The 19,199-nt window shown below is 47.9% G+C and overlaps 1 protein-coding gene across 1 annotated transcript in view; it reads right to left on the reverse strand.

Annotated features, from left to right (window-relative positions):
- Window positions 1-10,416: 10,416 nt before the first annotated feature.
- The window catches only part of CAPN9 (calpain 9), a 37,076-nt gene continuing 28,293 nt past the window's right edge, over window positions 10,417-19,199 (reverse strand). Inside the window, exons 12-19 of the mRNA XM_021696151.1 lie at window positions 19,101-19,137; window positions 17,946-18,026; window positions 15,888-15,945; window positions 14,157-14,221; window positions 13,598-13,666; window positions 13,236-13,314; window positions 11,385-11,501; window positions 10,417-10,454 (exon numbers count right to left, since the gene is read on the reverse strand). Coding sequence (XP_021551826.1) covers window positions 10,417-10,454; window positions 11,385-11,501; window positions 13,236-13,314; window positions 13,598-13,666; window positions 14,157-14,221; window positions 15,888-15,945; window positions 17,946-18,026; window positions 19,101-19,137 — 544 coding nt within the window. The remainder of the gene's footprint in view (window positions 10,455-11,384; window positions 11,502-13,235; window positions 13,315-13,597; window positions 13,667-14,156; window positions 14,222-15,887; window positions 15,946-17,945; window positions 18,027-19,100; window positions 19,138-19,199) is intronic.

Raw genomic sequence — 19,199 nt, forward strand, 5'->3', positions numbered from 1 at the left:
TTTATTTAGAGAATTTTTTCCCTTACCTTGTCCTTCATTGAGGGCTTACGGTGTTACAATGTGTCAAACACTGTGATCACATACAGGAATTGCAATCTATGAGCCATCGTAGAGTTTGCAGCCTGCAGAGTTAGGTCACAGGAAAGTTAAGGTACTCTGTGAGTGCTCACTTCGTGAGTGCGAAGCTGGCCCAGGTGAGCAGGCAGCTCCTCGCAGTGGGGGGAGTCCACCCCGCAAAAATAGTAAGTATCCTCCTCTCAAGCTGAAATCCCACCGAGGAACATCACTCCTTAGGCTTAAAGTTTTCATCGTGCTTCAAAATGTCAGTAAGAGAGGACATTTTCTTTTTCTTTTTTTCCAAGATTTTATTTATTTATTTGACAGAGAGACACAGCGAGAGAGGGAACACAAGCAGGGGGTAGTGGGAGAAGGAGAAGCAGGCTTCCCGCCGAGCAGGGAGCCCAATGCGGGGCTCCATCCCAGGAGCCCGGGATCATCACCTGAGCCGAAGGCAGACACTTAACGACTAAGCCACCCAGGCGCCCCAACGTTTTCTTTTTAAATATCATTAGTCACTTATACTGTTGTGAGAATAATTTTCAGGTTACTTGATAGCATCATAGAATCTCAAGATGGGGAAGGACACCACCTCCTCCTGCAGAGGCTTGAACATCTTCATCCAAATTCTGCTCAAACAGGAAGCAGCACTGCGTTCAAAAGGCTCTTGGCTGCTTCATGAGCCCCTCTGAGCCTCAATCTGCATAGTTTAGAAATCTGTTTTATGGGGATGAGAAAACCAAACTTGTAAGACTGAATATTAAATGAGCTATTTATGAAGTATGACTGATTAATTTTTTTAAAGATTTATTTATTTATTTTAGAGAGAGAGCACAGTGGGAGGGGCAGAGTGAGAGAGAGAGAATCTCAAGCAGACCCCACACTGAGTGCTGAGCCGGATGCAGGGCTCAATCCCACGACCTTCACCTGAAGTCAAAGGTCGGAGGCTTAACCTAATCATTCTTGAAACTAAGAAAAAAAATACTAACATGGATTATCATTTTGACTAACAGAAAGCAGTCACTAAGGTAGACAGTAATTAATTCAATATTGTTTATCTGCTTACACTCCCATGTCTCTTATCTGCTTGTTTTTGTCTCTTATCTCACAGATCATGTACTTTTTATTAAAGGGTTTATCAAAGTATAATTTAAATACCACAAAACACACCCATTGTAAGTGTACAAACAAATGCTCCTTAGTAAATGTGCAGGATTTTGCAACCATCACCATGATCCAGGTTCAGAGTATCTCCATCACCCCACACAGTTGTCGTGCTGGCTCAGTTAATCCCCACTTCCATTTCCAGCTCCAGACAACCACAGATCTGTTTTTTGTCTCTATGGATTTGCCTTTTAAAAAAGGTTTATGCAAATGGAAAGTAGAAGAAGCATATATTAGCAGCTTATTTTACAATATTTACAATAATTCCATTGTAAGGAATTTTGTTAATCTATTCTCCAGCTATGGATTGTTTTCATTGTCTTGGCTTTATAAATAAAGCTGCTATTCATAGTCACCTACAAGTCTTTGTGTATACATCATATCTTTTCATTTTTCTTAGGTAGGTACCTAAGAGTGGATTTGCTAATTTATGTGGTAAGTATATGTTTAACTTTAAAAGCAAACCCAACTGTTTTTCCAAAGGAACGATACATTTTACATTCCCACCAGCAATGGATGAGGGGTGCAGTTTCTGCATATTTTTGCCAACACTTGGTATTTTCAGTCTTGTTTGTTATAACCATTACAGTGGGTCTGTGTGGTATCTCATGGTGGTGTGAATGGGTAGGAGTGTGCATTTCACTAATGGCTGATCAGATTGAGCATCTTTTCATGAGCTTATTTCCATTTGCATATCTTCTTTGGAGAAATGTCTATTGAAATCTTTGCTCATTTAGAAAATCAGGTTGTTTGTTTTCCTGTTGAGTGGTAGTTCCTTATATATTCTGGAAACAAATCATTTTCTTTTGGTCAGTTTAGCTAAAAGAGTATCAATATTGCTGATCCTTTTCTTTTTATTGCTATTTCTAAGAACTGACTTTCTATTTCCTTGAGTTTCTCTATTCTTCAGTTTTCTAGTTCATTAATTTTTGCTCTGATCTTTATTTCTTTCTTATTGCTTTCTTTGGATTTAATTTACCTCTTTTTCTCTCTTGTTTTTTTTGGTCTCTCATGTTTTTTTTTAAGACGGAAGCTTAAATTACTGATGTGAGAACTTTCTGCTTTCCCAAGTCCTCATTTAGTCCTATCCCATTCATCTTGATATGTTGTATCCTTGTTTAATTCAGCTTAAAATATTTCTGATTTCCATTGTGATTTTTCTTTGACTCATGGATTACTTCTAAATGTGTTTAATTTATAAAAACTGAGATTTCCCAAATTTCTTTCTAGTTGTGATTTCTAATTTAATTCATCTGTGGCTGGAGAACATACTCTGAATGATGTAAATCCTTTTAAATATATTGAAATTTGTTTTATGGCCTAGTATATGATATAACCTGGAGAACATTCCATCTGCTTTTGAAAAAACTGTGTATTTATTTTAAAGTAGAGTGCTCTAAAAATGTCTATTATGTTGACAAGTGTCATTCAAGTCTTCTGCATCTTTGCTGATTTTCTGTTTAGCTGCTCTTTCAATTACTGAAGTGGGGTATTGAACTAATTGTTAAAGTGTTTATTTCTTCTTTCAATCTATGCATTTTTGCTTCATGTATTTTGAGGCTCTACTATTTGGTAGTATGACATTTATAATTGTTTTATCTTCCTAATGTATTTACCTTTTATCATATGTAATGTCCCTCCTTGTCTTTAATAATATTTTTTACCTGGAAGTTAAATTTGTTTGATAGTAATATAGCCACTCTGGCTCATTTATTGCTACCATTGGCATGGTATTTGCTTTTTATCATTTTACTTCCAACCTATTTTTGTCTTTTTGTGTGAAGTGTGTTTCATGTAGACGGTAGCCATTGAATCTTATTTTTTAAATCCATTCTGATAATCACTGCCTTTTGATTATAGTGTTTATCCATTTATACTTAATATAATTATTGCTGTGGTTGGATTTAGGTCTGCCATTTTGTTTTCTGTGTCTCATTTTGAAAATGTGTTCCCCCTTTACTGCTTTTGTGCTAACAATTCTTTCTAGGTATACCATTTCAATTCCTCTGTTGCTTTACTGCATTTTTGTTATTTTCTTAGAGGTTGCTTTACAGATTACAATATGCAAATTAACTTATACCATCTACTTCAGGTTAATACTTGCCTAATGTCAGTAAAATATAGCAATATTGCTTCAATATATCTCAATTTCTTTCCTTTCCTTTGTGCTATTATTATTATATATCTCTACATATGTTACAAACCTAAGAATAGAGTGTTATAATTATTGCTTTATATAACCTTATGTCTTTTAACAAAATTAGAAGAAAAAAGAAAACACATTTATAGACTTTTATATTAACCCACAGATACTATTTGTAGTGCTGTTCATTTCTTGTAAATTCAAGTTATTATCTGGTGAGACCGAAAGATCAGGAGACAATTGCTATTGAAAAGGTAACTTGTTATATTCACCAATCCCAAAAGGAGGGGGCATGCCGTGTCATGCAGGGCCATACAGAGAGGCACCAGAATTGGTCAGGAAGCAGAGGGAGCAAGGGGAAAATGTGGGCAAGAATCTTTATTGTGGTTTCCATAGGAAGGAATGGGTGAGGCAGGGTAAGCAGTCTGACGATTGGCTAGTTGGTATAATTTCAGCAGGCTCTGGGGCTTAGAAGCGTCCCTAGTTGTCTGAAACCTGGCTCTGCGGTGATTAGGGTAGGTGGATAGTGGCCTGGAGTGTCAAAGTCCCATAGAGGAGGTGGTTGGGGTGTGGGCTCTGGATTGGTTGGCTTGTATATGAAAAGCACACTTGCAGGCAAGCTGTTTGCTACTTCCGGGAATTGACTAGCTTTGGGAAGAGCAATCCCTCCAGGGTTAGCAAGCCCTCAAGATACCAAATATCAAGTACAGAAACTAGAAAACATTGTTATTGCATGATGCTCCTATTGCTGGGTGAGATCAGGGAAGGGTTGGGAATTGAGTAGAGATCATGTTGCCCCGGCATCTTTAGCCAGGGGACAGGAATCTGATGAAGTTTCACTTCTAACTTGATCTTCATCCCAACCATTGTGCCCCCTTCTCTCTCTGCACACCCCTCCATTCCACCTCACCTGCCACAAGTATATAAATAAGAAAATGAGACCTAACATTTACTGAGGCAATATCACGTTATTTCCCATTATTCCAATTTGGTGGGATTTTCCTATTCAGTGTCAGGGAGCTAAAACAAGGCTTCTCCACTCTGTTCTTCCCCAGCATGGTAGAAATTAATGCAATCCAGTCTGACCTGAATCTGGGCTACCGAGAAGAAAAGCATTGCACCTGACTTTTCTGACCCAAAGCTTTAGACACAAATGATGTCTGGACTGGACAGACACCGTCTTAGTTACCACCTCTTGGAGGAGGAAATAGGGATTTTCATGTTGTTCCACTCTTACAAGTAAGCATCTAGAATTCCCCCAAGGTTTGCCCCCCAATAAGGAAACACGCCTCAGATGAAGAAAATACTTAATTATGACATCACAACTTTCTGTTCTCATCTCAGGCCCCAACACATTTATAGAAACATTGTCCTGTATAGGATGTTCGAGTGTAATGATTGACATTCCACTGAAGCCAGGGCTCTGTGCACTGAGTTACACTTTGGATAATTAGTACCGGGAAGAGGTGGGGAAGGTGGGGGGAGAAATTGCTAACGATGCCTGAACCTGAGCGTAAGGCACAGGTGGTAACCTCAGCCCCTCTTAGGGCAGGGATTGTACAAAGAAGGAGCATAAAATCAGAGATCATAGCTGAGTCCATTTCATTCTTCCAAGATCAGGATGGTGGGGCAGGGGGAGGAGAAGGTTGGATAATGGGAGGAGATCTCTACACCAAGAAACGTTCTGAAGTTCATGGTCCAAAAGTCAAGACTCGGCCGGACAGACTGCATCCTTGCTGCGGAAGCCTCAGATGTTCATTGTCAAGTTGATGAACTGGGAACAAAAAGACAGAGAAAGTGAAGAGTTGGTTATCCCTCTACTCCCCTACCAGCCCTGGCTGGTTTGTGTCACAGCAGTTCCGCCATCCAATCATCTTGCCTTCGAATATGGACTTCCGCCTCAACATGAAATATTTTTAAAATGTGAATTCCCAACACTTTCAGTTTTCCAGAGGTCCTGAGATCTTTCTGAGTTAGTTCAAGTCAAGTGCAGAGAGAGAGAGAGAAATGTGCTTTCTCCCTGGCAAAGAAGAAAGCCTTCCTGAGGCACCTCAGGCAGGGCAATATGAAGTGCCTTTTCCTCTTTGATGAGGGGTCCCCTGATGGTTAGGACAGAGGTGGTCCATCAGGAAGAGGCTGCAGGCTCAGCATCTGGGGCTCTTTACAAGTGAACTGCTGAAGTTGCATGCAGTTCTTTCTCTAGCCTGAGGGCATCCTGCCTCTTCCTCCCCTTGCCCGCTGCTTTCTTATCACAGCATGGTCACGAGGAAACACCATTATGTGGGATGGTTTCTTCTCTCTTCTCTGCCCCACTTCCTGGACACAGCGTATGCCAAGGTCAGGGTCAGGGAAGGCAGCTGGGTGAAGGAAGACACACAGGCTCTTCTAGCAGAGTAACTGTAGGTGGGGCAAGGATCCGACTGTTACCTAGGTGGATGAGAGGGGGCTCTTGAACTTGGCTGCATACTGGACTCATGGAGCTCTTGAACTTGGCTGCACACTGGACTCATGGGGGAATTTTAAAAATATCAATGCTTGGGCCCCACCCCGAGAGATTTGGACTTAATTGGTTTGGGTCATGGCCAAGCCACTGGGATTTTAAAATCTCCCCAGGTGATCCTACTGTGCAGCCAGAGTTGAGGATGATGGGCTCGAAGGGAGAAAGAGGGAGAAGACTCGAAGATTTGTCCTGTTGTCTTAGACATGGACAACTGTGGGCGGGGCAGGAGCTCACACCAGATGACTTGGGTCTGTTGAGGGGAGGGTGGACAGGATAGAGAGCTCATTCCAGCCCCCCTGCCCACGGACACTTGGTTTGAAAGTGACCCCTTGACTCTGAGGCAATAGAACGCTTCCTCCACGCTTCTGGTATGTTCGTTGAAGCCTTTGGGAGAGAGTGTTGAGTACCAAACCTGCCCACTCTCCCCCTGCACTCTGGACAGGTGGCCACTGTCCTTTCTTCATGCTTAATAGTGGCCAAATATTGATGTAATTGAGAAATCTGGGTCTAGGGGTCCCTCTTGTTTTCATAAGGGGCCAGTTGGAGTATGCACATATTTTTCTGGAACCCCCCAGGTGTTTTATATGGTTATCGGTCAGAGGAGTTACAGTTATTGTGTTGTGTGCTTTGAAGTTTAGAGAGAATACTAGAAAAGGAAAATGCCCAGTGTCTGTCCTCAGGGAAATCACAGTGTATCCAGGGATCGGAGATACACACAGAACATTGGTGATGAGGCAACACAGTAAGTGGCCAAATTACATGATATTTTTTTATTTTTATTTTTATTTTATTTTTTTTTTTTTTTAGATTTTATTTATTTATTTGAGAGGGAGAGAATGAGAGAGAACACATGAGAGGGGGGAGGGCCAGAGGGAGAAGCAGACTCCCTGCCGAGCAGGGAGCCCGATGCGGGACTCGATCCCGGGACTCCAGGATCATGACCTGAGCTGAAGGCAGTCGCTTAACCGACTGAGCCACCCAGGCGCCCTACATGATATTTTTTTAGACACCAAACTTTTGATGTAAGATTAAGGCCTGATCTCTCTGCAGATGGGGAAACTGAGGCACAGAGCGGGTGAACTGACCAAAATCAAAGCACAGAAGGGGATGTTCCATCCCATTTAATACACACTGTCATCAACTTCTTTATCTTGATAGTCATTAAAGGTGGAACCCAAATCCAAAGTTGCTACTGAATTTGGAAATGAGCCAGTGTTTGTGGTATGAATGTGGAAGAGGGTGGGGAGGGGAAAGAGCTCAGAGCCGGGAAGGAGGTTCGGGCTGCTGGCTTTGCTACTGTTAGGTCCAAGGGAAAGCAAAGCTGGACAGGAAGACACGGGGGAAGAAAGGAGAAAAATGGGCAATAGAAATCACGGGAACAGGGCACCTGGGTGGCTCAGCCGGTTAAGCATCTGCCTTCGGCTCAGGTCATGATCCCAGGGTCCTGGGATTGAGCCCCGCATCGGGCTCCCTGCTCCACGGGAAGCCTGCTTCTCCCTCTCCCACTCCCCCCTGCTTGTGTTCCCTCTCTCACTGTGTCTCTCTCTGTCAAAATAAATAAATAAAATCTTTAAAAGAAAAAAAAGAAAGAAATCATGGGAACCAGTGAAGGGAGGCATTCTATAGTATCCTCCCTGCCTTTGGGTAGGAGAATGTCTAACCAGCATTCTCAAACTTTAGTATGTGTAGGAATCACTGGGGATCCTCCTAAAACAAGATCTGATTCAGCAGGTCCGGGGTGGGGCTTGGTACTCTGCATTTCTTGTTTGTGTAATTTTTTATTGTCTTCATTTTACTGACATATAATTGACATTAACACTGTGTAAGTGTTATATATGTATTTACATATTGCAATGTGATTAGCTAACACCTCTTTCAGGTCACATGATTATCATTTCTTTTTTGTGTGTGGCTAGAACAATTAAGATGTAGTCTCTTAGCAACTCTGAAGTTTATAACAGTTTTGTGGGCTGTAATCACTATGTGGCACTCTGCATTTCTAACAGCTCCCCTAGGTGATGCGCACGCCGCTGGTCTGCAGACCGCACTCTAGGCAGTGGGGACAGGACGGTCCACACCTGGGACACCTCTTCGAAGCCTCTGAGACTCTGATCCAGGCTCTTCCCTCCATCACTTTTGCTGTGGTTAGCCCTGTAACTGGCAAAAGTTGTGTCTTTCTCAGGGTTTTTGAGGTGTGTGCAAACATGTGCATACATGCATGTGCGTGCACACACACACACACCCCAAGAATCATGAGACCCACAGGACAACATGCGCAAGGGGAGTGAACGAATTGGAAGCTAGAAGGCAGGCAGGCTGAGGAACCCATACGGCAGAAGGAAGAGAAGAAGAAGGCAGGGTTTGCTTGCTCATTCTGTTCCAGGTGATTAATCATTTTATGCCTCAGTTTCCACTTCTGCCAATCCTGATAACCAGGCTGCACAGGAGGCCAATTAATTAGAATCCAGGGGGTGGCACGCAGCATCGCTGTTTATAAAAATCCCCCAGATGGTTCCAGCGCCTTACACCAGCCTCAACAATGATCATCCTGCTAATCTTTCATATGTTCTTCTAACATTTACTTTTTTCGAATTATTTGATAACAGAGCTCAGAAATTCAGTCCTTCCCTCTGTAAATATCTCTAACAGGTAGGCTTGTTTTCAGCACAGTGCTCATGCTGTCTGTACCCCCAACACACTTCTCAGTGAGCCCTCAACATCATCTAAGACCTGGCCCATGCTGAACTTCGCCAGGTCCTCTTTCCACGTTTGCTTGCTTGTCTAGGGATCTACTCACTGCACTTGGCTGTTGGGTTCTGTCTCTTTTGTTCTATGACAGTCCTCTCCCTTTTTGTTATATTTTTAAAGTTCCTGGGAGACTCTTAGGGGAAGCCAGACTTGACTGGCTTGGCCACTTCGATTAAAAGGGGAGACTGAGGCCCAGAGAGGAAAGTAGTTTTCCGTGCGTTAGCTGAGACGTCCAGATCAGCCAGCTCTCCGTCCTCCCCCTGCTCCTCCTACGTGTGCGGGCGCCTACAATGCTCACCTTCTCCTTAGGGACTCGTAGAGATTGAACGGCTTTCAAGACTTATGCAAAACTTCATGTACATGAGCTTTTTCTCTGGGGAGAAGGCCCGTGGATTACGAAGGACCTGTAGCTCCCCAAAAAGTTAGCATAGGGGAGATGTTTGGGGTCCAGGAGCTGGCCAGCTGACTGGCATATTGTAGAGGACAGCACGTGCCACCCAATGCTAAGGCCACCAGCTCTGCCATCCCAGGAATTCAAGAGCCTCCACCGTGTGACAGAAATCCCTGTGCAGTCGGCCTGAGTCTGGCCTGCCATTTCAGAAGATCCTTGCTTACCACCAGATGGAGCAGCTCCTCCACGGACTGCCCTGCAGGCCCCAAGGTCACTAGGAAAGAAAGAAACCTGTTGAAGGAACTGTCCCCACAATGATGCCTTTCTCATGTCTCTCCTATTAGGGGTGTTCCAGGCTCTCAGTACGAAGAACAAGGACAAGGAGTTCATTCATCTCAACATAAACGAGGTATGATCCAGCCAGGGCTAGGCAGAGCCCCTGCTCTATAAATGTTTGCTGAATGCATGTGAAGGTCACACCTAGCCATGGGCGTAATAACAACAATGAAACTGCTAATATTTTTTAGGTACTAGTCAGTTAGCAGCCAATGCAGTCGTTACAATAGTCCTGTGAGCTAAGGATTAACAGAATCCTTAGGACTGAATTTCTGAGCTCTGTTATCAAATAATTCGAAAAAGTAAATGTTAGAAGAACATATGAAAGATTAGCAGGATGATCATTGTTGAGGCTGGTGTAAGGCGCTGGAACCATCTGGGGGATTTTTATAAACAGCGATGCTGCGTGCCACCCCCTGGATTCTAATTAATTGGCCTCCTGTGCAGCCTGGTTATCACAAAACATTTTTTCCTTTGAATCCCCTTCCCCTATTTTGCCCACCCCCCCAACCCCAGGTCATCGAAATTTTTTAAAGCTACCGGAGGGGTTGTAATGTGTGGTAAAGTTTAGGAACCCTGGTGTGGGGCCCATGGGGACTGATTATTATTCCTTATACTCAAGTGTCTGATTAAAAATTTTGAGAATAAAAAGTTTGAATAATCCTGGGGTAAAGCCTTAGCCTTGGTATTTTAAAAAGTTCTCCAGGTGGTGGATCTAAGGAGAGGATCCTGGAGTAGGATGGTGTTAAGCCCAAAGTGCCTTCTCCCTAATATTCCTCGATTTTGTAAGAACAAGCTGAGAACCCCCTGCTGGGAAGGATCGGGCTGAGAGGATTTAGAAAGGACAGGGGCAGCTGAGAGAAGAGAAGCTACCAAGTCTCATTCTTTTTAGGTCCATTTCGACCACTGTGTAATTCTAGTAAGTGACTACCTTTCAGGGGGGCCTTTCTAAAACGCACCTCTTACTAGCTAGTGATAACCACCTAGAGAAAGCCCAGCCTCCTGGCTTGGCGTGCAAGGCCCTTCAGCACCTGCTTGCCTCTCTCAAGTCATCATGATCAGCCCCACCCATAAGCCTCACTTGTCCCAAGTGCGGTTTTCCCGGGGATTACAGCCTGGGGACAGGTAATCACATGTAGAACACAAGTGTCACAAAAGAAGCAAAGGGACCTCTGGCACGGTGGACCCGAGGATCACAGGCCCTGCCTTGGTTTAGCAAGTCCTTGAGGTCACCTAGCAAACATCCTTTAGAAAATGCCAAGCAGGACAGGTCCATACTTCATGGGGCCCAGCGCAGAATGGAAATGTGGGAGCCTTTGTTAAAAAATGATGAAGATTCAAGATGGTGACACTGAAGCGTGAAACCAAGCATGGGCATCCTCAGGTGTGCAGGGCGCTGGGCACCGACACATTTCTCTCCCCCGCCCCCAATCATGGTGGCCACCCTGGTGCTGGGTTCCAGGCCCCTGGATGCGCTTCATTCAGCTTCAACTTGGTGACAGTGTGATCACAAACTGTGCGCTCTAAGGATCCCTACACATAATTTCTCTCTCTCTTCTTGGGGTAACACATCTTGTTTGGGAAAACCAGGTCAGCATCTAGGGCTTAAAAAACTCAAAGGTAGGGTGGATGGAGGGGGACAGAGGAGGAAAGAGAAGACGAGGGACAGAGAGAGACTCCTCTGATTCTATGGGCTATGATGGATTTGACCCCGGATCAGACCTTCCCTCAAATAGGAGGCGGAACCCACCCCCCCCACCTGTCCTGCAAGGACACTGCAAGTGTACACGCGGAGGATGACTCAGCAAGCGGGGTGGCCCGAACCCTGAGGCCGTGGATGAGAAGATTCTTAAGGACGGCCCGGCAGAGAAGACTCCCACACCCCCACCCCTCATCTAACCACGCACGTGGCACAGAGATCACATGACAGAGCCTCTTGTCGCCAGGATTTATGGCTGGCTGGCTGTCACCCGCTCTTGGAAGGGAACTGAGGGGACGGGGACCCCCCTCGGGACCCAGGGGGCGCAGCCCCACCAGCCACTCACGGCTTGCGTTCTCCAGCCGGACAAGGCAGTTGAGGAAGTCATCGAAGCCGAGCTGGAACCCCTCGTCCGCGTACCTGAGGACGATCAGCTGCAGGAGGTGATGGCTCAGCTGGAAGCCTGTGGGGCCGGGGAGGAGATACAGAGCTGGTCCTGGCTGGGCCCTGTGGGGTGCACCTTTGGGGCACACCCAGTCAGCAGGTGGGCTCCCCGTCCTCAGCGTGGATGCAGTGTGACAGTGTGCGTCTCCATCAGGAGGGATGCTGGTGGACTTGTGAGGTCATGCTCTTGGTTTTGACATTCACCTACCCGTTGTATCTTGCTGACTTTTCAGGAAGCCTCACTTGCGGGAACTTAAGCCGGATGGTGTCTGAGCCCTACTCCCGCCCCTTCTCCCCCACCTCCCTTTCTGGAGAGCACTTTAACCCAAAGGTGTTGAGGGCTCTGGAAATCGTGTTTCTAGAAGGGATGCTCCTGCCCCAGGTGAGTGACCCCCTGGGGCAGGGGCTCATTCACCCACCCAGGCTGAGCCAGAGGCGGTCTGCTTTGCTTCTCTGGGATTCCTGTCCTTATTGGTTAAATGAGGGCTTTAGAGGTAAAGTCACTTTAGATCCAATATTTAATGCTTCAGTGTCTAACCTACATCCTAGGGATTCCCCCCCTTGACTTCAGTCTACATGCTCACTTCCCAGGGAACATTCAATGTACTGCTTAGACGTCTACCCAGGTCTTCCCTGCTCCTTAGTCCCAATCCCAGACAGAGGAGGAGGCTAGTCAGACACTGGGAGCGGTTTCTGGAGCCAGCCAGTGGTGTCGGTTCTTGGTGACACCCCAGATCCTAGCATGTGCTCTCCATGGGGCTGGAGGAGCGGAGAGCAGGGCACCCTCCTGCCCCCCACGTCTGCCCCTCTGCTCCGTCCTCCTCCCCTAGAAACAGGGTCACCAGCCCTTAAGAAAATCAGGCCCTCCTCCTCTGTGGTATTTTCCACTTTATAACTAACCTTGGTTTTTTTCCTCCCTTTCATAGGACCCAAGATGGTCCCGATTTTGGACATTCTGTCCCTTTATCAGACCATGAAGCTGATGATGTTTCCAGATGTTTGGCTCACCTGGGAGGGAACCCGATTCTAAGCTCTGGCAGGGCCCAGGGGGCACGTCTGTGAAGCACGCTTTGTGAGAAACACCACGCAACTCGGCAGGGGCTGGGGGCTGCAGTGGCCTCAGAACCACGGCTGTGAGCCCAGGACGGCAGAGCCCCAGAGACTCGGGCTGCCCTGGTGGTGACTGCCAGAGGGCGAGGGACACCACCTGGCTCCCATCCTTTGTGTACAGAGCTGATATAAACCGTGATTACCATCTGGTTTGGGTTCCGTCTGCTGGGGACAAAGCCGGGGACAAGGCCAGGGACAGGGCTGCAGGGGGCAGAGGAGCTCCGTTCCCCGACCCTGAATCATGGGATCGGGCACGCCCTGCCTCGTCCATGGTCATCACCCTCCAAAAGCAGCAATTAGAGGTTTGGAGGCACTGCGGCTTGCCACCAAAGGGTCACATGTACCTCTGCTCGGCCAGAAAACTTGGCCAGAGGTGGCAGAGGGGGGTCAGGCTAAGTTCACCCTTAGTGGATCCATTTTACAGATTCCTGCCAATGTCCACACAGTAGTTTAAAACACGGCCCTGGCGTGGGCGAGCGAGTCCTGAGCCTAAGGCTTGGCTCTGGCGCTCGCAGGGCTGTGCCCTCAAGAAGCATGAACTCGGGTCAAAGACCGGCCACCTCGTAGGGCATGAGAAGCAAGGGGCCGTCCACAGTCCCTGGCCACGCGCAGCCCACACTTGACCTCCCAGGCTTTGCTTTACCTGCGGCTTTCAGGGCGCTCCGCAGCTCGTAGGAGGACATGGTGCCCGACTTGTCGGTGTCGAACTGAAGGAAAAGGTTCTGTGGGGAGGACAGAGGCATTGAGAACCAGAGGGAGGGTACCCGAAGGCGCCACCTTTGACAGTAACTGCATACAGCCTGGACAGGAGGAGAGGCTCCTCCACCTTTTGCTTTCCTTTCCCTTCCGGGGGCAAGCCCTGGGGTACTTCTGTAAGCAGGAGAAGGGAACTGGGGAATTGCATCACAATTCCTTCCCTTCAGCCCTTTCCCTTGGCCGCTGAAGACCCCCTCCTGCTCCAGGCTGGCGCAATCCCCAGAGGCCATGCCCGGCAGGGTCACATACTGTCCACTTCTTCAGCTTGTCCCAGAACACTGTGAACTCCCCGAACTCTAGCTTCCCGTTGCCGCTGGTCTGTCCCAAGCGCGTTAAGGAAGGAAGGAAGGAAGACGAGCAGAGTTTCAACCCAAGGTGCCTCATGGGACTTCAGGGATGGAGGGGCAACCGGCTGGCCTGGGGGACAGGTGGCAGAGTCAGGGCTCCTAGGGAGGTGGCTTAATTATCAAACCACGCATCTCTGAAGAGGGGAAATGGCAGAGGTAAGATGGGGATGGCACCAGCAAGTTCGAGAAAGCACAATAAAAACATTCCCTTATTATTCCCTTAGCTGGGACCCCAAAGTGGCAACAAGACCCCCCAAGTGGCACCCCAAGTCCCTCCAAAAGCATCCCCCCCCTCCACTGGATAGTCTGTGCCTCTTGATTCTGTTCCAGTTCTAGGGGCTGCCTGGTCTTGGGATGTTCCCCGAGAAGAAGACTATCCTACCGGTTAAAGGTGCCACATTCTAAGAGGGTCTGCACGACAGGAAAACACAGCCCTTTCTGCCCATAGATTGGAAGGATACATCCATTAGAGAAATGATGTTTTTACAGGAAATCAGGCTTAGCTTCTTGAATTGGAGGTCCTTTTCTGAAATCACACATGAAAGCAGAATTCATTGGACATGGGATAAGATAAGCCTATTGCCGGCTGCTGGAAGTCCAAGAGCGTGGTCAGATCCCGGGCTGGTGAGGGGGAGACGTGCTCACTCTCAGGCTGCTGGTGAGAGCAGAAACTGACATGGCCTTTGGGAAGGCAACACTGCACAATATAAAAAATGGGAAGATCTTTCCATTCACTTATCCTAGTTTTAAGAATCCCAAGCAAAGAATTACAATTTAACATCTTTATCATCTGGTTATGTATAATGGCAAAAATTTAGAGATGACATAGATGACCAATGGAAGGGTAGGAGCAGAAAAGGTTATGTGCGAAGGATGGATTGTTACACGGTCCTTAAGAACCATGTTTCTGAAGCACATTTAGTGATCTGTGGAAATGCTCATAAAAAGTCAGTTTAAAAGGCAGGATTTGAAATTATTGAAGAACTTTGAACACTCGTACACCGCTTGTAAAAGAGTCACTTTGGAAAACAGTCGGATGGTTCCTTAAAACAGGAAGTACAGAGTTACCGTGTAAGGCAGCAATTGTCCGAGGTATATACCCAAGAGAAATGTCCACACAGATGACTCGTTCATGAATGTTCACAGCAGCATTATTCATAACGGCCAGAGAGTGGCAACAACCCTCATGGCTACCCGCGAGGAGTGGAGAAACAAAACCTGGTATACTCCTACAATGAAATATTATCCAGCCATAAAAAGGACTGAAGAGTCCTGGCAAACACTACAACGTGGATAAATCTTAAAGACGTTATGCTAAGTGAAAGAAGTCACTTAGGATCACCTATTACATGATTCTTTTTATTTTTATTATTTTTTAATTAAAAAAACACAATTATTTATTTGAGAGCGAGAACGAGAGAGATAGTGAGAGAGGGAACACAAGCAGGGGGAGTGGGAGAGGGAGAAGCAGGCTCCCCGCCGCGCAGGGAGTCCGATGCGGGCCTCGATCCCAGGATGCTGGGATCATGACCTGAGCCGAAGGCAGGTGCTTCCCCGACCGAGCCACCTAGGCACCCCACATAATTCTTTTTATATGAAAAGTCCAGAATCGGCAAGTCTATAGAGGCAGGAAGTAGATCAGTTGTTTCAGGGCCTGGGGGAGGTGGGGAGTGACTGCTACTGGGTATAGTTTTTGAGTGATGGAATGTTCCAAAACTGGTTGTGGTGATGGTTGCACAATGTTGCAAACACACTAAAAACCATGGTGGGTGAATTGTATAGTATGTGAATTATGTCTCAAAGCTGTTACATTAACAAAATTGTATCTACAATTTAATGGCAGTTGTGTGTGTGTACATATATGCACACACTGAGAGACACACCAACGACACATGATACACACACACATATCTTAACAGCAGTTATCTATGGGTGGTTAGATTATTGGTGGCTTCTGTCTTTGTCTTTAGGCTTTTTTGCATTTTTATGTAATTTTCTCCCATAACGGGCATCGTTCTTGTAATCAGGAAATAAGCAATGAAAGCTATTTTGAAAGTCTACCTAAAGTCAGCCCTGGAGAGCAGGGAGCCTGGGGGGGCTGGAGGAGAGCCAGGCAGCATGAGGTCACAGGTCACACATCCCCTCCAGAGGAGCCCTGGGGTCCCCGATGGGGGGGGGGGATGAGCACTTACTCTTTTGCAGCACAGCATTTAAAACATATTCCAGTTCCTCCGCTGTCACCTCCATGTCCTGTTGAAGGAGAGACAATTGCTTTTTATGGCCCTTAGCGCCTTCTTTGTTAGTTGCTTCTAGTTCTGAGCTTGATTTGGCTCAAGTGACAAGCCCGGCCCTCAAGGACCCTGCTGCGGGCCCGTGTACCCATTTCCCATGACTGTAGCCTGCTTAACTTCTCAGGGACTCACATGCCCAGCCCAGAAAGGATGGAAAAACTGGGCCAGGGGAGGCAAGCGTCCCTACCCCCTGAGCTAAAGCTCCCCACGTGGCGCTTCTGTTGGAGGACTTTCGTGTCTGGGTCTCCAAGCCCCTGCACAGCAGAACCGCCCGAGAGTATTAAAAATGCCCACCCTGGGGGCTCACTCCGCGCTGGGAGCTCACTCCAGGGACCATTTCAATCAGAAGACTGGGAGGATGTCCCATGGATTCTTTTCAAAACCTGTAGGGTGTTTTCAGAACCACTGATCTCGGGCCGTCCACTAAGTCCGCGAGATCTCTGCATCCAGGGTCCTTAGAAGCTTGTCAGAATTGTAGAGTTTCAGGCCCTTCCCCAGACCTTCTGGGGAGGAAATCGGCATTTTCCCAGGATGCTCTGGCAAGGGTTATGTGTATGACAGTTTGAGTAGCACGGACTCAGGGCTCCTTTGGTCCAGGGTTTTGAGCTAGTGGTGCGAAACAGTCACCTAAGAAGTTATTTCCATATGCGCCTGCCCAGGTTCCACCCCTGGAGCTTCTGAGGCCTGGGGAACGGGGTTTGGGGTGTTCAGCCCTAGAGGAGAATCGCTGATGCAGCCCAAGCCCCCCTGGGACAGAGCAGGCCAGAGGTGGAGCCACACGTCTGAGCCATCAGGCCAGTCCAAAGAAGAGCAGGACTGGAACCAGCGAGCTGATTCTACAGGTGCTTTTTGGTCATTAGTAAAGTTGGAAAGAATCTCCTGCAACATTCCCTCACTTCCCTTCCAAACCTGGGTCTCCATTTCTGGCAACTTCTGTCCCTCCTCAGCCGTGAGGAGGAGCTCACCCAGGCTGGTCTTCCAGCCAGCACCCAGAGCTGGACGTTTGGCGTTCCTATCCCGCCCAGCCCTGCTCCGCCCTGCCCGGGGCTGCCGGCTGCCCTGGGAAGAGCAGATGGCCACCTTGCCTGCTGTGGCTTACACAAAGTAAGTCACACGAGTCCCCATTTTTCTCCACCCAGACTGCAGTCCCCAGGTCTCCCTGCCCTGCTAGTTCTTACACTGCTTGAAATCCCGCCATCAGGGCTTCCCCCACCCTGGTGCGGGTGTCCCACCTCTTTTATGTTTCAGGAGCCCTGGCAGGGGAAGGAACCAAATGTAGTCATCAGCACCCACCATGAAATGGTCAATCAGGCTAATTTTATTTATGGCTACGAGGGAGCACAGGTGGGGCAGTTTCTAGGAGAATGGAGCCTGGGGCGAGGGATACCCAGGGCCCCCAAGAGTGGCCAGGGCCCCCAACAAACAAGCTGACAACCAAGGGGGCAAGAACGGGGTCGGGGTCGGAGAGCAGGAGGCGAGAGACAGATCCTCTCCTTCCCCAGTGGCTGGCCCTGGCCTGAACTGCCAAACCTAGCCATGCCGCTGATGTTACCGGACAAAAATCATGTTTGCAATTTCATGGTGACGTCCCCGAACAATACCACTTTCCACCAGAGCAGAGAGAACATTCTAAAGGCAGTGGTTTGTGGACAGGGTGCAATGAGCCACCTCTTCAAGGCTTCCTCTAGCCTTCCACAGAAAGCCCCTGGGCCGGGCTGAGCTCCTTTGGGGGCCCTTGTCCCACCAACGGTGGCAGCCCGGCGGGAGGGGTGCGGTGGGGGAGGCGGTCTTTAGAGCCTCCCAAATGATCAGGCCTGGCCTCTCGTTGGCTCTAGCTCCATCAGGCCTCTGGGAAGTGCTGCTGACAAACCCCTTACTGCATCCCTGGGCTGTGGAGGAAACCAGGCCCCTCAGCACTGCAGGGGGTCAAGGCCAAGGGCAGCCTGCAGTCAGCCCTACCTCACCCGCAACTTGTTCAAACAGGGCCCGGAACTGCAGTTCCTCCTCTGTCTCCTGGCCAGGTGGAGTCGGCTTCGGAGGCTAAAAAGAAACCAGAGGAACTTACATGGGATGCACAGAAAAGACACTTGGCATAATTTACGATTATCCCAAAGAAATACCAAGAAAAAGAGGCGCGCACAGGAGACCTTGTGGTCCCACGGGAGAGGCTGGGACCTCACTGCGGTGAGGAGGGGCCAGAAGTGGCCACTGCCTGGAGCATTAAGAATGGCAGTTGGATTCCTTGTGAAGGCTCTTCAGCGGGAGAATCTGGAAGGACCAATCAGGGGGGACATTTGCAGATAAGCGCGCTAAGGGAGGCTGGAGTCCTGACCGAGCTGGGGTCCCAGCCAGGGTGGCCACGGCTCCCTGCACCTCCTCTATCAGACTCCTCACCACTCTCAGCTGTAATTACTTGCTGAACCATCTGTCTTGACAGGTGGTGAAATCTTTGAAGGCCGCAGTCTGTCTCTAGCAGGCAGCCCTGGGCCTAGCGCATGGAACGAGCTCAGCAAATGCTTTGGGTGTTTTAGTTTTGTTTTGTGCAGATCAGTGCTGACTTTGGAAGCGTCACACTGTCCCAGGTACACCTCAGCCCTCTTCAAAGTCTTACAGCCCTTGGACAAGTATAAAACCCACCCCCTCTGCCTCCTACCAATACACATATGGTAGGGAGGAAGTCCCGTGTTCCTCCAAGTCCACTGTCAGGGAATCTACTAGCCACTCTCATTTTCTTCTTGATTATTTTTCTTAAACCGAATGCATTTTAAAGACATCCCACCCCCTTCAGAAGCAGCACCCAACTCTCGGAACAGAGCGAGTTGGACAAAATCATGTTTGCAATTTCATGGTGAAGAAACATCGTGCATAGAGAAACATTGGTCCAGACAAAGCTTTCTTTAGGGCACCTACCTCATTCCCATGCCCCATCCTGGTGGGACATGAGAGCCTTAGAAGGTAGAAGGCGTGTCCCCCACGAGGTTGGAATCAAGGTACTCACCGGATCGCAGATAAACCATTCCCTGAACTTCAAAGCTCTGAATGACACTGTGATTGAAGGGAACTTTCGGGACAGTCACTGAACCCCACCCTCCAGAGTACCCTATGAAGGCTCACCTCCGGAAGTTCAATGTCCACGTCCCCATCCATGTCCCTGGGGGGCAGAAAACATGCTGGCTTACTTGTGGATTAACTTCCTCTCTAGGATCTGCAGCA

Source organism: Neomonachus schauinslandi, chromosome 6, assembly GCF_002201575.2.
Source record: "Neomonachus schauinslandi chromosome 6, ASM220157v2, whole genome shotgun sequence".
Taxonomy (NCBI): domain Eukaryota; kingdom Metazoa; phylum Chordata; class Mammalia; order Carnivora; family Phocidae; genus Neomonachus; species Neomonachus schauinslandi.